Below are 22,706 nucleotides of genomic sequence, written 5' to 3' on the forward strand. Positions count from 1 at the left end.
TTTATTTGACATAAAACAAGTAATTCTGATATATACATGTATGTGTTAAGTGTGATGAATTTAGATTTTTTAAAGAGAAAAATTTTAAAATAAATAACAGGCAGCGAATTAGTCACTATTATAAATCTTGTTATATGCACGTTATAAAAGTTAGTTATTAAATTAGTTATGTATTTATATATAATATATATAATAGTTAATTTATTTTTAATATATATTTTATATAAATAAATAATTTTTAGTTTACATATAACATGATTAAATTATTATAAAATTGTATATTTTTAGTAAAATTTCCGCACAAATTGATAATTAATATATACATCTCACTCTACAAGTATTATCACTTCTGAAGATTCGAACATGTAACAACCAAGTATCTAAACGAAGAAAGGAAATATGTTTGGCAATGGCAATTAAACACAAAATACAATTGAAAAATAATACTAATAAAATTGTGGTCAATAAATAGGAGAGATCAAATGAAAAATGAGATTAAACATTCGATACTATCTATTTTTTTTTCACTAGGGATCCACTCCCGTCAAAATTAAGTAATTAATCATACCAAGAGTTATTTTAATGCGAATAAATGAACTATAAATGTTGTTTGTTCAAATTTAATTGAATACATCCCTTAGACAGTATTTTTGAGTTCACAATCATCATTCTTTAGGTAAAATAAAAACGGAAAGATCGAGACTAAAAGACAGAAATTAAGGGATAGAGATTGAAATAAATTTTTCTATTCTGTTCGGTTAAGAATAAAATTCTAATTTAATTTGTACAAAAAGTAAAATTAAAATTAATTAATTGAAATGAAGATATTTTAAATATAAAATATTATTAAAATTTCAGTCTCCATATCTAAAAATTTTAGTCCCTTGTGTCTCCACTTTTTAGAAGTACTGAAATACTTAAATTTTAGAGACAAAAATTTAAATACAAATTTCTAAATCAACAAACATGATACTAAATTTCAATTTTCTAGTCTATTTTTTAGTACCTCAAAACAAATATTACTTTTTTTTTTGGTGACTAAACAAATACTACTTTAAAGACAAACAGTACTTGATAAATCTGAAAAATCTCAACAAGTCTTCAAATAATCTTTTTAATCATAATTACTTTACAGAAAAAAAAAAAAAAACTATTTTTCTAAGAAATGTTGTTGTTTTCGGTTTTCCGCAATAACAGCATGCACGAAAATTAACTCCGTTATTGACGGAAACTAGGTGATCATGTTTTGGATATAACTTAACTCATGCCATTCTAATTGCATGGAAGAATGGATCCTTTATTTATTTTTTAATTGATTTTGTAAGTGTGATTTCACATCATAAAAATTTAAGTTGGACTAAAAAATATGTGAAATTTTTGTTTGTAACATGTGAGATCACATTAATTGAAAAAAAAAATTAAAAATTCATTTTTCTCTAAAATGGTGATATGAAAATAGTTAAAATAATTTTTACATAAAAATAATTATTAAAATATAAATACATATTATATTAAATACTTTGGTGAAATATAGAAAATTATCTATCATTTTTAACTATTAGTTCACATGAAAATCATTATAAGTATTTTTGTATTTAACTAATTTGAGTTGGTCAAACGATTAATTTATTCATAATTTATTGGACCTTAGATGAAACTTAAATAAAGAAATTATTATTGTTATTATTAGCATGATTGTACATTTTTTATATTCTGTTTTATTTCATGTATCTAATAAATTAAATTAAATGATAATCAATATGAGATTGATCAATAATCTTGAGTCTAAATTATTAAAAAAATAAAAATAATATTTACATATAAAAAAATTAACCATAAAATTAATTATTATATATTTGTATATAAAATATATACGTTGTTTAATTTTTTTAAATATATAATTCGTATTTGAATATATATTATATACTAAGAATGATTTAGTGAGTAGTTTTTAATGTAAAAATAAGTAAAACATCAAATTAAAAGAGAAATCAAGAGATCGAACAAAGTATTCCAGGTATAGATCAGATTCTTTATTTTTTTTTTTTAAAGACAAACTGTCTTAATTATAAAACATACAATTAACATTTATTATTTTATATTCTAATCTAAATATTTCCATACAGGAAATATGACAATATCTTTCTGCCTTCACTATCCTTCATATTTTAAAACAAAAAGAAACACTAACAAAAAAAACCACCATCTCCAATTCATCAACGATCATGAGCCAATCCGATCCTGTTAACAAAGAGGAAAGACGTTGCATATAGTTATCAACCAGAAAATATAATAAAATTCAATGTAAGAAGAAATTGTTGCAATGTGTTATGGTGAAACTTATGGGCAGTTGTTTTCGTTACGAATTATCAAATAATATGATAAGTTTGAATAAAGGTGAAAATTCAAGTGCAATAAATTTCACATAAAATTTATAGTCGAGAACCGTTAAATAATTTGACTAATTTAATTAAATTTTCATCTAACGACTTTCAATTATCAATTTGATATGAAATTAATTATAATTAAATTTTTACTTTTAGTAGATTATTATTTAATAATTTTTAATTATCAATTTTACGTGAAAAATGTACTCTTTATTTACAATTAGCCTGAATTTTGCAATATAAGGTGGAACTCAGTAAACTTTACGTGAAGTTGATAGTTAAAAATTATTAAATAATTTAAAAACAACTTTCATTTATTCAAATTATAAATTTTACATAAAATTGACTGCACTTAAATTTTTATTTTATATATATATATATATATATATATATATATAATTTATTATTTTTTAATTATTAACTTCACATGAATGATGTATTCCTTATTCACAATTAGCCTTAATTTCACAATATATATATATAAGAATTTTTGCGTTGCATGAAATAAAAAGAAAGCACGGAGATCTGACCGGTGAATGAAGGATGGATCAGTGGGTGGTGGCGGCGGCACCGCCATGTTCCTTGGCGTGCTTCTCGTGCTCGAGGTGGCGGAGTTCAAAGGGGAGTTCGACAAAGTAGGACAAAATCATGCCACCGAAGCAAACGTCGTAGAGAGGCACCGGCGAACTTGTTTCTATGTATTTTTCGTAGTACCTTTCCAAAGCTCTCTCTATCAACCCTTTTCCGTTCTTTAACGGCCCCGTTCTCGTCATTCTCACACCCTTCTTCTTCGATCTATGCAAAATTGCAAATACACACATACATGCATCAAATCAAAAACTCAATCAAGCCTTCTATTCAATTCTCATCCCGAATAACCTGCGTCACCCCACATTTTTTTATGATTATCTATTTATATATAGAATTTAATTTTTATGCTAAATAATAGATATGTACATCTAATTATATATTCGTACATTAATAAAAATATCTATTTTTTATATTAATTAATTAATTACGTAAATAATTTTTTAACAAAATATAATTAAATAATTATGTAATATATTATTCGTGTATTAAAATTAAACTATATATTTTAAACTATATATATATATATATTGCAACGCCCTCCAACTAATGTTGTAATTCGTTCAGCATTCGTTGCAACACGTCCAACATCCATTACAACAGCTTCTGTATGGGAGCATTGTAACAGAAGTAGGTCGCATTTGCAACGTTAGCTGAAGATCATTACAATAAATGTTGAGTACGTTACAACGAATGCTGGACGAATTGCAATATTGTTCTTTGCAGGAGCGCACAGGTCGCTCGCCGTTCTCACGTCGTGCTCAAACTTAAGAGACGATCCCCTTGTCCTGGCCAAGCACAAGGTGCTGCCCCGCTATTATTTATATATTAAAATTCGTCCATATATATATCATTTCTAAACTATACGCTGTCTTTTTTTATTAATTAATTCAACTAATGTGTATGTATATTATTATACGCGTATATTTAATTATTTACAAGAAAATTAATGCTTTTTTATTCTTCTATGAATAATGGACATATATTCACATATTATTGAAATAAAATCCACATTTTTGTTTTATCTAGTGATATGGAGGTCATGTGAATTAATTAACATAAACCGTATTCTATCTAATACGAGAGATATAGCTACATATACATCAGAATATAGTACATAATATTTTTTTTACGGTATGCTGCATCACAAAATAAAATTTAAATATTTAATATTTATTTAAATAAATTAATAAATTATTTATTAAACAAAATTAATAAGTTAGCTTTTATATATATATTGGATTTATCTACAGTATATATTAATCAATTTGGATTAATTTAGATTTGGTTTGATAAAATTTTTATTAATTTTCAAAAATAATTTATAAAAATTAATTTTAAAACATATTTTTTTAAAAAAAGAGTTCAATATTCATGTAAAGCAAAAAAAAAAGAAAAGACAAAAACCATAAAAGACAAAATAATTTATATGTCATTTTCGATATAACCATCAACAACATGAGTTATTTACCACACTATTCAATAACACATGAAAACGATTGATCCACATAATTTACGATCTTTGTTGTCTTGTTCTGAAATATGATATCATTCCGTTGTAACCAAATAATCTATATAACTGAGAAGAACCCAACTTGCTAATACTTGCGCAGATCTTTTTTCACCGGTATGGATCTCCAACTCTTAAAGTATTCTTTCAAAGTACCGGAAACAGTCTACGCCTGTCCAAACGCCAAGATTCATGCACACCACACCTGCCAAGAGTACTCACAAGTAACAAATAAGATAATTTTTTGAAAGTTATAGTATTTATATTTGGTAAATTAAATTAGGGGTAAGTATTGATTTGGTCTCTAACGTTTAGGGTCGGAATCAAATTCGTCTCCAACGTTATTTTTTATTTAAAATCGTCTCCAATGTTTTATTTGGTATTAAAATCGTCCTTTTGGAAGATTATTTTACCCTTGGGTATATCACAAGACAGAGAGAGAAGCAAGGCTCTTCTTCATTCTTCACTTCTTCTCACTCACATTCAGAGAAGAGAGAAGCAGAAACTCAGAGCAGAGACTCAGAGAGAGAGAGAAGAAGAGAAGAAAGTCTCGCCATCGCCTTCTTGATCATTGACGCCCTCCCCCTCGACCTCGCCTTGCCGCACCTCGCCTTTCCTTTCGCCCCTGCTTCACTGTGCCTCGCCCTGGCCTCGCCGCACTTGACCCTCGCCCTTGCCTCTTGTTTCTCGTCGTCGTCGGAGAGGTGGTGGTAGTGGTGATCGTGTTCATCGCGTTTCCAGCATCACCGCCGTGCCTCCCTCTCCCTTCCGTCCCTACTCTTTGCTATCCAAATTCACTGCCACCACCACCACCACGCAGCTCCACCGTCACTGCCATCACAGGTAAATTAAGATTCAAGTTCCTAATTCTTACTCTTATTCATCACAATCCCTAATTTTTAAATTCATCACAAATCCTGTAGTGGTTTCCGTCGAGGCTAAAGGAGGTCATCGGCGAGCTGCTCTCCTCCCTACATCGCTGCTGCTACTGCAACCACCTTCTCTAATCTTTGTTCTTGTTTTTGTTATGTTCTTGTTTTTGGATTGCTGTTGTTTTTATATTTTCTATTTTTTACTTTTTTAAATCTGAATCTGTTGTTATTATTGTTGTTGTTGGATTTAAAGAATAATTTTTGTTCTTGTTTTTATTTTGTTGTTGTTTCTGGATTGCTTTTAGATGCTGTTATTTTTTTTATTCTTTTTGTTTTTGTTTTTAAATCTGAATCTGTTGTTGTTGTTGTTGGATTTGAGAATTTGATGTTGTTCATCACAATCTCTAATTTCTTAATTTTTGTTCTTGTTTTCATTCATCACAATCTATAGTTTTGTTAATTGTATTTAAGGATTTGTAATTTTAAATTTTGTTAATGGAAGAAGAAGGATTTATAGTTTGAATTTTGTTAAATGAAGAAGGAGTGAAATGGTAGAAAATGGGATTTTTATCATTTAGAAAAATAATTTATTAAAAAGGACGATTTTAATACCGTATTAAAACGTTGGGGATGATTTTGAATCCAAAATAACGGTGAAGACAAATTTGATTCCGACCCTAAACGTTAGGGATCAAAACAATACTTACCCCTAATGACTTTTAATAAACATAAATAACAACAAATATATTTGTTAAAATAATTTTTAAAAATTTAAAATATTATAATAGATATTAATTAATGTAAGAATTAAATTTGGATATTAATTAATATACAATATTATATTAGATAATTTTTATAAGCATATGTCATTATTGAAAAGCTCCACTTTAAGGTTTAGTTTAGTAAAACTTTTATTTTTTAAAAGTAGCTTGCAAAAGTTACCTTTTAAAATATGGTTTTTTAAAGAGTGTAGCATTTATATTCGGTAAATTAAATTAAAAATGACTTTCAATAAACACAAGTAACAATAATTACGTTTTATAAAGTAGCTTTTAAAATTTAAAAATACTATAAGAGAAATAAATTTAAGCGTTAAATTTGAAAATTAGTTAATATATGACGTTATATTAGACTTTTAAATTTTAAAAATCACAAGTCAATTTTGAAAAGCTCAACCTTAGGTACTTCCAAAAGTATCCGATCTTTTAAAAGATGCAAGTACAAGTACAAGGTCTTTTTTATTTACCAAACGCAAAATGAGGAGCTTGTGCTTTTAAAAAGTACAAACACTTTTGATGACAACACCACTTGGGGCGGATTTTTACCGAAGCAGGTTCTTGGGCGGGCTTGGGGTGGGTTGGGTTTAAGTAATACCCGACCCTACTCGCACCGGTATATATATATATATATAATATATAATTTTAATATATAATATATGTAAAATAATTAGTAAAATAATTAATAATATTGTATTATATTTAAATTTTTACTTTAATTTATGTTAACTGATGATGGTTATATAAATTTTGAAATTTAATTTTATTTATTGAATTTTAATAATTATAGGGACGGATAAGGACAGGATGGGTCAGAGTTCAACTTTTTACTACTCGCGAATAAGAGTGAGACATGTTCTATACAAGTTATTGTAGAGCGAGGTAGGTCGGATAGAGCAAAAATCTGCCTCTATTCTACCCTGTTGTCACCCCTATCAAAAAATTTTACTAAACTAAATCTAAGTATTTTACAAAATATTCACATTTTTCAAAAATTATAAATATAAGTATATAATTTTTTTGATTTATCAAATACAAAATAATAAATTTATTCGTTTGAAAAATACATACACTTTTTTAAAAAATTTTACCAGACTAAATTTTAATAATTAATTTATTAATCTATTTAAGTAAAATAAGTGTCAAAAATTCAAAATTCGCTCAATATATACCACAATCCATTGCGTAAAACTAAAAAAAACTACCATATATGTTCTTCAATATTATAAATCGATTTTTTTAATAAAATACTTATTAAATTTAGAAGTTTTTACTAGTAATCTTATTAAAAGCACGAAGAGCTTATATTAGCTGAATAGCTGTATCCTATTATACATATTGTAAGCACGTTGAGGTAGAATGGGCATTTTGGGAATTATGTGAAAGCTAAGAGAACCCGCCTTTTGCTATTTATCGATAATGGAAAAAACAGAAAGCAGTCAAATAATTCATAAATTAGTTATTTGGGAGATGAGTTGAAACTACCAAAATACCCTTTTTTGATGGTAGCAATGGATTGTTTGCGAATTGTTCCCAGAGATTGAAGGAAGAACAAGCACGTTGCTGTTCCTTCTTTCTTACCTCCTTTCCTTCCAAAATCCAAGAAAGCAAATATATAATTGTTCATGAATGGGAACGTTTCAGAGTTGGAGAAGAGCCTACGGTGCTCTCAAGGATTCCACCAAGGTTGGCTTAGCCAAGGTCAATAGCGAATACAAGGTACGTTATGCATGGATATCATTTTCTATCTTAATTGCATTGCATGAATGTTTTGACGTTGATTAATTGTTAATTAATTGCATGCATGCATGCATTTGATTCAAGGAATTGGATATTGCAATTGTAAAAGCTACCAGTCACGTAGAATATCCTCCCAAGGAACGTCATGTTCGAAGTGAGTTCTTCTTAATTCGTTCATTTTTCATTTTCATATGATATATATCATCATCATCAAATTAAATATATTTTTGTACCATTGTTTGAAATGAAATTGTTATGGCGCGCCGAATTTGAGGTATTATGTAGATAGCAGAGTGTTAGAGATATAATTATTGATGCGTCTCTTCGGATTAGTTTAAGCTTTTAGGATAAGTGATTTCATAAGACTGATTTAATTTGGTTTTTTGTTGGATTATCAATGCAGAAATATTCTATGCCACAGCAGCACATCAACCACGGGCAGATGTGGCATACTGCATACACACACTCGCCAAGAGACTTTCCAAGACAAGAAATTGGATAGTGCGTTATTTCATTTTTCATACTTAATAATAATAATTCGTTGGTAGTGCACTCAAGATGTTTGATTGTTTGACAGCCGCACTCATGCTTATAATTACAGGTTGCCATAAAGACATTGATAGTTATTCATAGGATTTTGAGAGAGGGTGATCCTACTTTCAAAGAAGACCTTGTCAACTATTCAAGAAGGGGACACATTCTCCAAATATCCAATTTCAAAGATGACTCAAGCACCCTAGGTAACTTATGTTTGTTTGGTACTATTTGATCATTATGTTGTGTGATTGTGTCATCTTAACAAATGTTATATGTATTATTTCTCCTATTTCATGGCTACATCTCTCTGTGCAGCTTGGGACTGTTCTGCATGGGTTAGAACCTATGCACTGTTTTTAGAAGAAAGGCTTGAATGTTATAGAGTCCTTAAGTATGACATAGAGTCAGATCGTTTAAAAAAACCGACACAAGGGCAGGGTTTAGCTAAGGTGTGTGTCTATATATAGTTTGGTTTTATTCATAAACTAAAACTTCCATGCGGCTTTTATTGTTACTATATGTTTACAGAATATCAGTAACTACTTTCAGCTTTGACAGGTACAAAGCAGAACACGGTCATTGCCTACTGAAGATCTATTGGAGCAACTGCCTGCACTGCAGCAACTTCTATACCGCCTTATTAATTGTCGGGTAACAATTTGATGTGAAAACTCATATTCCCTCCATTCCTTTCTGTTCTGTTAAATTTTTAGTGCATTGACAGTGACAAATAAAATAGAACGGAATAGAGGGGGTATTCAGGATTTCTATGTTCCTAATTTGTTGGACATATATGTTAGCATTGAAATTGGCACTTTTGCTGTCCCTTAGACAACTGATTTGATTTAATATCTTGCAGCCTGATGGAGGAGCTTACAGCAATTACCTAGTGCAATATGCTTTGGCCCTGGTATTGAAAGAGAGCTTCAAAATATATTGTGCAGTCAATGATGGAATCATCAATCTTGTGGATGTGGTAATTGTATATCTTATTATTTAATTTCTTGTTTTGATAACTTCACTTTAGGTCTAGTTTTTATATTTATACTAACCCATGAAATTTTCAGTTCTTTGATATGCAAAAACATGATGCCAGGAAGGCTTTGCTTATTTACAAGAGAGCTGGCCATCAGGTATACAATGATGCTTTTTTCAAATTGGAATTTAGCTTTTGTTCTCAAAAAACATGTCCATGTGATCATCGTTGCTATTATGTAGTGCGATCAACTTGCTAATTTCTATGAATACTGCAAGGGCTTGGATCTTGCTAGGAACTTCCAATTCCCAACTCTGAGACAGGTTCTTTCTTGCTTCTCAAGTAACCAACATTTCCTTTGATATCGTAAATGGTTTCTCACTAATTTATTCACTGCAACAAAACAACAGCCACCTTCCACTTTTCTCGGTACAATGGAAGAGTACATCAAGGAAGCACCAGAGGCAGGCATGCCTAGAAAGAACCCGGTAAGAAAGAATGAAAACACAAATTAAGCAGAGGTTGCATTATATACTATGTTTAGGTTTATTAGTTATGTGATATTACATATAACCCTGCCTCTGAAGTTTCTGCATTTGTTGTAACTGCAATGAGTTTATATCTTATGGTTGATTAATAATTGTGATGCAATGTCAGGAGCCTAAGGAAAAGGAGGAATCATCCATAGAAGAAGAACCAGAAACCGAAGAGCACGAAGAGGACGAAGAGCCTCAAGAAAATGAGAAACAAGAAGAAGAAATCCAGGAAGAACCTGAACCACAACCCGAGGAACTAGAGAAGGCCGAACCTGCTCCTCTGATATCAACTGGTGATGATTTGCTGGTATGTTTATTTGCTTAAATGATCTCAATCTTATGCAACATCATGAATGCTTGATTTGGTTCATACATTGTGCAACATTGAAGGGTCTACATGAAATAAATCCAAAAGCTAGAGAACTAGAGGAGACCAATGCTTTGGCACTTGCAATTGTACAACCTGGTGGTAAGGCCAAAGATATAATATCTTTCTTCTTTTCTTCTTCTTTTTCCTTTTGCATCTCTGTCGTGCCAAACTGCCTATTAAGTCGATTTATTTGATGCTTATGAAGCTCTAAGATCTGCAAATTTTATGTAGGAAACAACATTCCGAGGGATCTTGCATTGAGTAACATTGGTGGGACTACAGGTTGGGAACTTGCACTGGTTACGGCACCAAGTAACCATACCAACCAAGCAATAGACCGAAAAATGGTTTGTTTTCTCCGCTCTATCACTTGCTTATAATCAAACAGCGCAATGCTACCACATTATTCTGAAATCTATTTTCTAGCGAAAATTCTGGCTCTCTACTTTCAATCAAATATCAGGACTAGTTAAGATTGTCACTGTGTTGTTTCATTCAATTCATGATCGTGATGGATTAATCTCTTACTGATCTATTAATCTAATATGCTGAGGCAGGCTGGTGGATTTGATAGGCTACTACTAGAAAGCTTGTATGAAGATGAAAACTCCAGAAGACAACTTCAGCTCCAAAATGCAGGTTATGGATACGGAGGAACAGCTGTTCATAATCCATTTGATCAATATAATAGTAATCAGTATGATCCATTTGCAGTGTCCAACAACATAGCACCTCCAACCAATGTGCAATTGTCATTGATGGCTCAGCAACATCAACAGCAGCAAATGATGTTCCAACAGCAACAAATGATGTATCCACAACAACAACAACAACAGCAACAACAAATGATGTACCATCAAAATAACATGATGATGGTCCCATATCAGTCTCAATACCCTCAACAGATGCAATTTGTGGACTCTTCTAATCCATTTGGAGATCCCTTACCAGTTCCCACCTATCAACACACTTCCATGCAAGGAAATTACAATTTGTTGTAGAGTCCAACTATCTTTTAAGTAGGGTTAACATGAATTTTCTTCTCTTTGTTGGCCAGTGAATTGTAACGTGCCGTTTTATTTTGTAATTATCACGGATCCATTGTTCTTCAAACGCACTCATGGAAAACTAATTTTGCAAGTATCAGTATAAAGTCTGAGATTTAAGTTTAAATGGGTTGACGTTGAACACATACATGTTAGTACTACGCTTTTGTTGTTGTCACATAATAGTATAATACTGCCACAAACTAGATACAGTTCACAGATTCTCCCTTGAAATTCATATCATGAACACCAGAACAACAGTAAGAATGCTACTGCTGATTATCTCTGTTATTTCATCATATTTTAATCTTCCTACAAGAGTCTCGAGCCATTGTTTATCTTTTATTGTGGCCTCTACTTCTATAAATACAAAAACGCGTCCTTAAGAGCAATACTAAATGACAAGTTGACCAATTCGAACAAAGATTTGGGATATCTAATTTTCGTTCAGAAATAGCGAGGAAACAGTCATGTAAAATATATAAATACATAATATGATTTGAATAGACAAAAAAAAGATGGACAAATCATGTCACTTTCTCCTGTTTAAATAACATGAAAAATCAAAATGAATGAAAAAGGAGTCACGAGCAAAAGGTGGCAACTTGCATCTAGATTCCTTGGCTGTCTCTAAACGAATGGAAAGTAGAGAGAAGAAAAGAGTTTATTGGGATTCATGCACCGCTAAAAACATAAGCCAGTTTGTAATTCCAGAGGCAAAATATGGTGTTTCCCCTTAATTATCCAGTTTACTACAGTTGTGTATACATCACTAAATATATGCACTGGGTTGAGGAATGTTAAAAAAAACTTCTCTTTAATAGTTTTCAACTTTCATGAATACATACATAACCCATGTAAATAGGTTCAAAGTGACAACATTGAAATTATTCAACATATACTGGTTATTTAATTAACCTGTTCACTAACCAACTATGTACAAAACATTGAGACTAAGTAGAGAAGGTTAATCCCAAACCACCAGTACTGCACCTCAGCACCTGTACGATTTCCCAGTTGAATGCATTATCCTTGCTTCTCAATCTCTATCTTCAAATAGTTCAGAGTCCCCTCACTCCCATCTTGGCCTTCTCCATGAGATCAGGTTGTGACCCTGAAAATCGTATATAATTGAGCTCAGCTTGGTAGAAAGATATGACAAAGATTCTCCACGCACACACACAATTTGACCTTTGCCTCTCAGATGAACCCAGATGGCAGATACCCAAACAGAAATGTGGGAGCAAAGTTAAAATCAAGAAACTCCGAACATTTGCCAATATAAACCCACAAGTCATGGTTGGTTGGCCATACATGTTTATGTTGTCCTCTTGTACAAATACTACATGCATATGAACTTTTCAGAATCTTCTAGGCTTTTCAAAGGGGAAAAAAATCCTATCCAATTGGTATGTCAACTTCTGTTTCCCAAGATGCAGATGCACAAACCAGCCGAAAACATTCTTTTGAATTGTTAAATCTCATTCAGAAACAACATGGGTTAAGTGAATTGCTGAAAGCAGAAGCACGAAAAGCCAAACAATAGAAGAAGAAAGAAGAAAGAGTTTACAACAAATGTTAAAACCAACACTATTAAGAACTAACATCTTGACAAGTGCTGTTTCTGTTTCCATATCTCATCAGTCCCTATTTGGATAAAAAAGGAGGATGAGTAAAAATCCGGAAAACTTACAATACCAATATCAACAAATGTTAGAAGGGTAGCATGAAAAGTTGGAAAATTAAATATATTACCAGAGCAACGGGCTAAGGTGAATCAGAGATCATCCTTCCTCATCTTCTGAGAGAGTTATGTTCTCCGGAAATGTGAGAACCTTGACTTGCACTGACATGTCCATGGTTTCCGGGCTATTCAACTCCAACCCAGTATCCCCACCATGAGGAGATGCATTCTCTGAAAGTCATACGATCATATAAGTTTTTAAATATTTTTAAGAATCCATATACAAATTAAAGAAAAAAATGTTGTGGTAATAGAAACTATTGAATGCTGCAATTAATATTCCCAAATTTCAAGTATTCAATTTAAGTCAGAAAAGCATCAATTTTGTGTTGATATATCATGAATTAATTCGAGCTACATGATGGATGCACAACACTAAGGTCAAAATGAGAATTACAAACCCTGGATCTAGTCAATTTACTGAAAAGAAGGAAAATTCAGAAAGAGTTAGGGTGAGAGAAAAGGGGGAACCTTGAACGAAGAAATGCTGAGAGGAGGGCCAACCACGGATGGTGGAGACGGAAAGAGGCTGCTTCTGAAGCTGCTTCTGCTGAAGATGCTGATTGGTGAGGTGGTTGGTGAAATTGTGAACGAACGTTGCGACGTTGGAAGCTGAAGGCGCCGGTGGGACCCAAAACGAGGATCCCGGAAGAAAAGGGAGCCAATCGGGCGTTGCCTTCTTCACCAGAATCCGGTGTATGTGATCGTCTAGAAGCTTCAGAGCCACATCGTATTCCTCTCCCTCTTTCTCCTTCTTCGATGATTGGGGTTTCAATTTCGTGGCTTGGGACGATCGGTGCCGCTGGTGAGTCACCGCCACGCGGGGGGCGGAGCTGCCGTCTTTCAGGGAGTGGGCGCCGGTGGCTTGACGGAGGAGCGTCCTGCCGATGAACCTTGCCATTTGATTCTCTCTCTCAACAAAGGAATCCAGAGATAACGAAAGATAAGAACTGAAGAACCTTAATATATGAATTATGAAATAAAAAATAGAAAAAGCATTAAAGCTAAATGGAAAATAAATATTAGTTAATTTTTTAGAATTACTGGGTGGTTACCTAACAAATTTTTCTATTTTTGGAAGTAGGCAGCACCTTTTAAATGTAAAAAGAGACGACCTTTTTTCTTAACTATTTACGTTAGTATTTAATTTCTATCTCACCTGTTTAACAAATTTATCGAAGGATCGCGTTGTCTCACGAAAATAGAAAACAGAAATCGAAATAATTTTTTTTAATAAAAAATCACATTATTTTTTATAAAAAGAGAGAAGCTGAGTTGATAATTTACTTATTTTTAAAAATAGACAATACCTGATAATTGTATAGGGTATATACTATACAAAAATTATGTAAATGTTTTTATTTCATTTATGGGATTAATTAGTATTTAATTGATTGTTAATTTATTTTAATAAAGGATTCATATAAGAGGTGAGATCTGTATGAAGTTATAATTTGTTGACGTTGACCTTGACTATTACGATATAATGTGAATGGATTAGAATGGAAGGTGGAGTGTTTTCCTGAACCCTGTTTGTAATAAGTGTCTATCTCTGCTTTGTTTGGTTGAAGAAAAAAAAATGGAAAGAAAGAAAAAGAAAGAGAATGAATAGAAGGGAAAATAAGGAGAGAAATATATTTTTTTGTTTACATTAAAAGAAAAGAGAAGACAAATTTAAAAGGAGAAAATTAAAACTATGTAAAGCCATACATAATCTTATTGTATCATAAAATATAAATGCTATATTTATTTATATTTTAATACCATTTCAAATATGTAATTTAATATCCAAATTAAAAATCCAATTTCTTGTCATTTTTTCTTGGAATTTCTTTCCTTCAATTTTTTCCTAAACCAAAAGTATAATATGTCTACCTTCTTGGGTTTCTCATGTCTATTCATTTGGATTTTCCCAAGTAGAAAGGGTGAGGTGGTGCAGTGTTCTTCTATATTCTTGTATATTATCTATGTAACATATACATTAGTTTTTGCGTTTTAAATATATACAAATTAATCCCTTAACTTTTTTATTATGACAGTTAACCAGTTAAATATAAGGCAAAAACTCACGTTTATTATTTTCATATGAAATTAATAATTAAAAATTTATAAATAACAATTTAGTCAAATTGAAATTAATAATTAAAAATTTATAAATAACAATTTAGTCAAACAGTGAAAACAATTCCATATAAGTATTCGACTAAAGATATGAATCTGTACAATAAAAAGAAAATTCAAAAATGTAAAAGTCAAAGTAAACATAATCTTAAGTTTATAAGTAAAATGTTATATTTCCTTTGCTGAACCAAAATACTCAAAGAAGGATAACTCAACCATTAATAATATGAATCATCACATAATTTAAGTGATGTTGGTGTGTATTTACATAATCATCTCGCTCATAATCTCTAACACTCTGGAACTAATGAGCTGTGAAAGAGAATCAAAAGAAACTCAGCCTAACGAATTGTAATTACAAATTACAAAATATATGTACAGCTCAACCTCAATGTCCTCACATCTCAGACAAAAGATTACTAATTTTTCGAAGTTCATCCAGAGCTGCTGTCATGGCAGCAAGCTGCCCTTTACCAACCACAACATCTTTCGAAGCTCCCTGTTCTTGTTGGAAAGAAGACTCAATCACCTGCCACATACAGATACATAGTTCAGTTTCAGGTGCCCACAGCATTTCATGCACAAACACTATTAAAAATTCGAGAATGGTAAGAAAGAACTTTACCTGAATATGCTCAAGCATAGACTGCCCAATATTCCTAATAGTTCCTACCATATTCTGGTCTATCGGAGAATCCCCTTGGCTTCTAACAGGACTACAATGCCCATTTGCTATAGAAGAAGAGGGTATCATTACATGACTTTGATTTTCGCATTTGGCAGGTTTTGCATCTTGAGAAGGACTTCCACCCTTGACAGATGTACGTTCATCACTGTTTCGTCCAAGCCTTGAAAAAAACCACTGGAATTTATTCAGCTTTCCCCACTTAGGATGTGAGGCTGAATTTCCCAAAGGATCATTGTTGAAGGAGGATGTGTGAGATAAGTTCTCAGGACAATCAGAGACTGGAAGAGGTGAACCAGTTTCATTGATTTCAGTTTCAAGAAAGGACAAATTATAATTATACGGAATGCTACTTTTCTCAGAATAGTTTCGACGATTGACATCCAAACGAGGACTAGCTAGGCCAGAAAATATAGGTGAATTTCCCTCACTTCTAGTACTTACACTTAGACCTCTAACATCTGCAAAGTAATTGTTGCAGCATTCAGAGCCGTCATCTTGTTGTTCCCTTTCAACTACTACAGGACAATTATCCTGCTCGAATACATACAGGTTTTCTGTATCTACCTCTGAGCCAAGTTCCTTACAAAGATCTTCTAACAAACTGCGTCTAACAGCTTCCTTATTTTCCTTTTTACCATTATTAGTTGTGGATGGAGAAGGGGCAGATTCTGTTCTCTTTAAACTGACATTTACCTTTTCTGTCCATTTCTTTTTCTGAGCTGGAACCTGATTTTCGGCTCCATCTTGCTTAAGTTCTTCGGTACTGTGGGCAACTCTCCACTTTTCTTCCCAGTAGCTATCAGTCAACAGTTTCAGAGGAGTTCTCGGAGAATCTGAGTCAGATGGATGAGTCGTAGATCTTGCACTAATTGATTTTGCTTGGTTATGAAACCACACAAATGAAGGTATTGATGATGAAATTTCAGTACTTAATGCAATATCCTGCAAGGATTTAGCCTTTGCTAGTAGTTTATCAATATCTGTGTCCCCGGGGAAGTTTAATAACCTCTGAAGACAGATTGTGGGATTTTCAGTTGCCAGTAGTGAAGATCTTAATCGAAGTAACATTGCAACAGCCATAGCCGTGATAAAGGCTCCACGAGGTGATTGTAATATCATAAAACCAGATTCTGTAGTGTCCTCAGCAAGCTTCTGCTTTTTACTATTATCTGATAAAAATATCTCATCCCAGATGATCAAGAGGTTGTCGAGTGAAAATTCCCGTCCAAATAAAACTCGGAACCAGCGAAGAGCAAAGTACTGGGGTTCAACCCCAAGATCAACAAGATGACTGTGTAGAGATGAATCAACGTGATACAACAAATGATACAATGCATTTGAAGCTTCAATTACAGGAGGCAAGCCAGTATTGGACCCAGCCACAGGTGAATAAGAGAAGAAATCAGCCATTGCAACTGAACCATGAGCACCACTCATTAATGCCTCAAACATGCAGTAAGCATCGTGTTCCATGAATTTATCGGACAAAACAACACCAAGTTCACCTTCAGCCCCATAAGCATCACCTAGCAATACAAGCGCTCGTATATTAGGGTCAAGCTCATCGAGACTCTGGATTTTCAATGCATCTCCACAGGAACCAATATCATCCTCTGAGTCTGTAGATTTTCTCATATCAAAGCTGTAACGATGATCATTCTCCTGACAGAAAAGGCCATCAAATCTGTCTGTGAAGTGATCTTCATAAAGCTTTCGTATTGCGGAAAGATGTTCCACATCAACTTGGAGAACATATAGCAGCGGGGCAAGTAACTCATGCATTCCTGTAAGATAAATGAATGAAACTCAATAATGTGAAGTCAACTCTTTCATAACTTATTTTATTAGTAGAAAACAAATTACAAGGAACCTGGAAGCCAAAGTAAGGGAATTTGTTTTTTGCCAAGTAAACGGTTTCCAAACAATTTGATCATTTATTGATCAGGAGGAATGCTAATAATTTTCTCATTGAATATGCACAATTTAGATGATGTGACTCAAAAGGAAAATATTTAAAATTTCGTTCACAGTTAAGAATATATGATAGAAACATTAATTAAAGTCCGTTGCTCATAACATGAGATTGGCTATTAATAAGCACATGATGAACCTTCATTTGAGATGGTGATAATCTTTTTTTTTTTTCATATCCAATTAGACGCACTGTAGTTTATTATAGATATATGGCAGGAAAAACAAGACACCTGTCATAAACAAGAAGCTTACTAAACTATAGATCATCCTATAGTTTCATATATGTAATTAGAAAGAAAAACAATGCAACCATACAAAAAGGATAAAAACATACATAAGACGAAATAACCAAGGTATATTCCCTCAGAGAGTGCGTTTTTTTAGTTTCATTTGGAAGGGGCGGGAATTTGAAGAGTAAAATGGACTTACAACTACTCTTCAAATCCCTTGTCTTCCATTCCTTCTCCTCCAAAATAGAACTCACAAACACACCCATAAGTGATTGTCTGCATCTACAGATATTGCTTGGATGAACAACTTACCTTGTCTATAACCACACTCTGGGTGTTTGAGACACCATAGCAATAAAATCCGTCTCAATAAGCCTTGGAATCCTGGTGTCTGGAAGTATCCCCCATGTTCTGGGTATAAACGTGATAAATCCTGATCAACCATCCTCTCCAGCTCAGCATTGCGGAAAAAGCGACTCCATGTACTATCTGTATATAAAAGGCCATACTCTTGTCACCACAGAGATAAAATTTGCAAGATGGAGAACATTACCTAGACTAACTAGAAATCTACTTGACGGAAGTCCAAAGTCTAAGGACAATACAACACTATTACAATATATGCAACAATTTACTTGCTTTCTTTTACATATGCTACGATTTCCACGCATGTTCTTATTTCGGTTAACTCTTTGCTTAAACTTCTTATCAGTTGAGTTGCCACAAAATGAGCAGGAAGCATGTCTATATTGGTGCAGAAGGAAATGGTGTAATATGAAAACAAACTTGATTTACCTGGATTTTGTGAAAGTGGATTGTCCATGATAAGATTGGGTGGACTACCTCCATCTTTTGGAAGATGGGGATCAACCAGGAGGCGACCTCTCAAATTGGCATATCTGACATAAAAAACAGAGGTCATGTTTACCAAGCAAAACATGGGCAAAAATATATGAGAAGACAAAGGCACTGGCAGAATAAATATCCAACTGCATATTTTAGTTCAAAATAATAATGCATGCCAATGCCAAATCCAAAACCAATGCAAACAATTTGAATTAACCTTCAATGCAATTGAAGATTGAAGAAACAACTATTTTCCCCCAAAAATAAAAACAGAGAAGATATAGAATAGTAATCATTTTCTCGAATTAAAATTCAAAAAACCTCTTTTATTTTCGTATCACTATATCCATTCCCATATATTGAGAATTGAGAAACAAAACCACTAGCATTGTTGCAATGTTACGTATGTAGAATTGTTACTTTTATCATCGATACCGAGGATTCAATCTAGAACTTGAGATAAATAAACACAAGATTCATATTCTCGAAAGGATCAATAGAGCGTAAATTGGAATTGGATTTAAAAATTATAAAAAAAAAAACAAAACAAAATTTAATCTATATCCACACCAACAAACAATAATTAAAAAAAAGAGTATATAAGGCATGATAATTGAGCATGGTTATTACCTCCTTCTAGAATTAGCGGTGGCACGACGAAGATCATCAATGGAATTCGAAGAAGGCAAAACCCCGAGACTGATACGCCACTGCAAACCTCTGATATCTCCGAATCGACGAGTCTCCGACGGGGATTCCGGAACTGACAGCACCGACGGGGATTCCGGCAATGGCGAAAGCACCATAGCTGGTGGCATGGTTATGCCAGGAAAAATTCCTCAACGAACAAGATGATCAAACGCAAAGAGAATCGTGAAAATTTTCCGAAGCTCAACCCCGAGAAACGAAATGAATTAGATGAATCGTTTTTTGAGTCAGAGAATTAAAAAATTGAGCTATATAACACTGAATTCACGAAGAATGAAGAGAATTTGATTAATGCGCAGGGGCAAAGAGAGAACAAAAAGGAGGGAAAGGGAAATTGAAGGAGAAGAAGCTGAATTGAAGGAAAAAAATGATGAAATTACGTGAAAAATTGAGAGTGTGGGGAAAGAAATGGAAAAGTTGCTTCTTCTTCTTCTTCTCCTCCGCCTCTTCTTCTGTTCTGTCTCTGCGTTTCTTCAACAACAGAGACAGAGAAAGAAGAGAGAAAAATTAAAAAAATAAGAAAGAAAATGTTAAGAAAAAGGAGAATTAAATAACAGAGGATTGTGACTTGTGACAATTATAATGTGTGAATTAAAAAATAGATTTGAATTGAGTTGTCACCTTCTTCAAATTTCTACCACTCCTCTCATTTCTGCCATTCTCTCCTGTGAATATTCTGCTATGTGACGTTGACCTTCAGGTTTATTTTGACTCAATTCATTTCTTTTGTTTCTATTATTATCCATTTAAAACAATAACTCTCCTAATTTTCATTGTTGGTTCAACTTGTTATTAATTAATTAATTAATTGTTGTAAAGAAGCGTTACTATTTTTATTTTTATCTCACATGAAGCATGCGAGTTCAAATGCAGTCGACTTCACATGAAGTTAATAGTTGAGAGATGTTAGATAGTTTGACTGATTTGACTAAATTTTTGTTAGATAGTTTGACTGATTTAACTAAATTTTTATCTAACAATTTTCAATTATCAACTTTACATAAAATCGACTGCACCTGAATTTCAACCTTAAATAAAACAGTATATATTCAAATATATTCCTATAAAATTTTGCATTACCAAGTTTGGTTCTCAACAAAATTTTATTATATTAAAATTTTTAATTTTTATAAAAATAAGATATATATATTTTTTTGTCACACTTTAAAAAATTTATTTATCTAAATAGAAATAATGAATTCGGCTAAAAATAAAAATTTATATATCTTATTTTTATAAAATTCAAAAACTTCAATATAATAAATTTTTTTAAAAATAAAAATATCCGATGCAAATTTTTTTAAAGATATATTTGAATATATATTCTAAATTAAATATATATACATTCATAAACGTTTCTAATTTTCTATGCTTTCTCTATTAGGTAGTAGTTATTACCAATATTTTGTTTACACGTGTTATAGAAAAGGAACAAAGCTACCACCACCTTAGGCAAATCATTCTCACATGGACTTTTATAAATACATTTGACAAATTTTATTTGACATGCCTAAGTTTTCTTATGTCGTTTAACCCTATCATGATGTGACATGTTTTTGTACTCAAGCATGTATGCTTTCTGTGAAGGATTATTATTGTTACATTTTGTACACCAAACTCATGGTAGAATAACTATGAAGAGAGTATCATATGATTATGATATATCAACATCTACTTGGTCATCAAATCATCTTTGCTAAGTTCCAATATTCAAAGATCAGCAATACATATAGGTCTGCTCTCTCATTTTCATTTGCTTTCGATCAAATATTGTCAATTGTGACTTTAAAAAAAAAAGTGTCTTGCTGAGTTTTCAGTTTTTTATGGCCCAAATTATTTTGTGGTTTTAAGGCCCAATAATTTATTTGAGTCTGACCCAATTTCATGTTTGGGCCATAGCCAATATATAGGATCAAAATGGTAGGATTTAGCTTCATATTTTAGTGTATTCTTTTTTGGTTAGAGTATAAAATGTTTTAAATCAACTTTTTTTAAAAAAATATGCATATCAAAGCAGTGAAAATTGATTATTTAACCAATCCAAGTTGGCACATATGGATGAAGGTCTATGTTCTTTAACCATTTCTCCCGTATTTGATACTCACCGCCTCACTGGAGGATGAAAACAGAGCTTATTCAAAAAATTAGTCATTAAAACAATTAGTAAAAGTACTTCATTTCAAACTTTTCAACTTCAACTAAGTGATTTAAAATATGCTATGTAATATATATTTTTTTAAGGTCCAACAGTTAATTTAAGCTTGACCCAAGTCCAAGTTATTCCCCAAGCCGCAGCTATCTTGTTTGATTATTGGAAATTTTAGTGTGTAGCTCTCTTAACATATTAACAATTAGGGTTCAAAACAAGGAATATTAACTAGGTGCCTTCTATGGTACCTATTGTTTTATTGTACCTATGGTGACTACAAAGAAGTTTTTCAATTAATTGTGGACATCTGGTCACTTTTTTTTTTTTAAAACGTATCACTAAAAATGTTGTTTAAAGAGAAAGTGTTACCCTTAATCGTTAACTTGGCTCTGATACCAAATTTTGAATTTTGAATAAAAATAATTTATAAATTCTATAGTATTAACCATTTCTACTACTTTGATGTATATTTATAACTTTTTAATCTTGTTTTAGTTTATAATATTCTTTTTTGCATGGATTACTGTATATAAAATCTTTTATCTGTTTGTCTTTTTCTTTAATATAATTTCTCAAATCCTCAATTACTTCTTTTATTTCTACACTTTCTCTTGTTTCTAAATATCTGTTTAATTTTTCAATTTCATTCTCCATTTTTTCTTTCAGCAGCTTTAATTCTTTTAAGTCGTAATATGGTTTTCCAGGCATTTATAAATTTTTTAAGTTTAATTCCAACTTGTTTATAGTTATTCTTATTTCTATCCTTTTTATTATAAGATCTTCAATTTCAATCTGAAGATTATTTAATTCCCTTTTATACTCCTTTATTTTACTTTTAATTTTCTCGTCCTATTTCTTCTTATTTTATTTTCTGGTTTTTCAATCTTTTTATGCTTCATTATTTAAAA

The 22,706-nt window shown here is 31.9% G+C and overlaps 3 protein-coding genes across 5 annotated transcripts; 1 reads left to right on the plus strand and 2 right to left on the minus strand.

Moving 5' to 3' along the window:
* Positions 1-7,762: 7,762 nt before the first annotated feature.
* Positions 7,763-11,293, plus strand: LOC130947310 (putative clathrin assembly protein At5g57200). Its single transcript, XM_057875979.1, has 14 exons — positions 7,763-7,852; positions 7,958-8,027; positions 8,277-8,374; positions 8,475-8,613; positions 8,726-8,859; positions 8,969-9,061; positions 9,270-9,386; positions 9,478-9,543; positions 9,629-9,709; positions 9,797-9,874; positions 10,053-10,229; positions 10,313-10,391; positions 10,524-10,639; positions 10,850-11,293. Exons 1-14 carry the CDS (start codon positions 7,763-7,765, stop codon positions 11,291-11,293), a joined length of 1,782 nt encoding a protein of 593 aa, XP_057731962.1.
* An 843-nt stretch (positions 11,294-12,136) lies between these two features.
* Positions 12,137-14,297, minus strand: LOC130940891 (uncharacterized). The gene is made up of 4 exons (XM_057869172.1): positions 14,242-14,297; positions 13,554-14,032; positions 13,094-13,253; positions 12,137-12,452 (listed from the first exon to the last, which is right to left on the minus strand). The coding sequence occupies exons 2-3, from the start codon at positions 13,981-13,983 to the stop codon at positions 13,123-13,125; spliced, it is 561 nt and encodes a 186-aa protein (XP_057725155.1). The 5' UTR covers positions 13,984-14,032; positions 14,242-14,297; the 3' UTR covers positions 12,137-12,452; positions 13,094-13,122.
* Positions 14,298-15,501: 1,204 nt separating this feature from the next.
* LOC130944947 (uncharacterized) lies at positions 15,502-20,356 on the minus strand. 3 transcript variants are annotated; one of them, XM_057873564.1, is made up of 6 exons: positions 20,271-20,356; positions 19,572-20,120; positions 18,891-18,994; positions 18,408-18,584; positions 15,829-17,675; positions 15,502-15,732 (listed from the first exon to the last, which is right to left on the minus strand). In XM_057873564.1, the coding sequence occupies exons 2-6, from the start codon at positions 19,757-19,759 to the stop codon at positions 15,601-15,603; spliced, it is 2,448 nt and encodes an 815-aa protein (XP_057729547.1). In that variant the 5' UTR covers positions 19,760-20,120; positions 20,271-20,356; the 3' UTR covers positions 15,502-15,600. The 3 variants fall into 3 exon arrangements, with proteins under 3 accessions (XP_057729547.1, XP_057729558.1, XP_057729539.1); XM_057873575.1 differs by having other exon boundaries at positions 19,572-19,831; positions 20,271-20,343; XM_057873556.1 differs by lacking the exon at positions 20,271-20,356 and having other exon boundaries at positions 19,572-20,252.
* Positions 20,357-22,706: the final 2,350 nt, after the last annotated feature.

The sequence above is a fragment of the Arachis stenosperma genome, chromosome 1, assembly GCF_014773155.1.
Source record: "Arachis stenosperma cultivar V10309 chromosome 1, arast.V10309.gnm1.PFL2, whole genome shotgun sequence".
Classification (NCBI taxonomy): Eukaryota; Viridiplantae; Streptophyta; class Magnoliopsida; order Fabales; family Fabaceae; genus Arachis; species Arachis stenosperma.

Excerpts from the sequence above, each read along its gene's own strand:
- LOC130947310 (XM_057875979.1), top strand. The coding sequence starts at position 7,763 with ATGGGAACGTTTCAGAGTTGGAGAAGAGCCTACGGTGCTCTCAAGGAT. Across the intron at positions 7,853-7,957 it reads AGGTCAATAGCGAATACAAG|GAATTGGATATTGCAATTGT; the intron begins GTACGTTATGCA and ends ATTTGATTCAAG. Across the intron at positions 10,230-10,312 it reads CAACTGGTGATGATTTGCTG|GGTCTACATGAAATAAATCC; the intron begins GTATGTTTATTT and ends GCAACATTGAAG.
- LOC130940891 (XM_057869172.1), bottom strand. The coding sequence starts at position 13,983 with ATGGCAAGGTTCATCGGCAGGACGCTCCTCCGTCAAGCCACCGGCGCC. Across the intron at positions 13,254-13,553 it reads TCAGCATTTCTTCGTTCAAG|AGAATGCATCTCCTCATGGT; the intron begins GTTCCCCCTTTT and ends TATGACTTTCAG.
- LOC130944947 (XM_057873564.1), bottom strand. The coding sequence starts at position 19,759 with ATGCCACCAGCTATGGTGCTTTCGCCATTGCCGGAATCCCCGTCGGTG. Across the intron at positions 18,585-18,890 it reads TCCACTTTCACAAAATCCAG|ATAGTACATGGAGTCGCTTT; the intron begins GTAAATCAAGTT and ends TTTTATATACAG. Across the intron at positions 17,676-18,407 it reads AGAGTGTGGTTATAGACAAG|GAATGCATGAGTTACTTGCC; the intron begins GTAAGTTGTTCA and ends TTTATCTTACAG.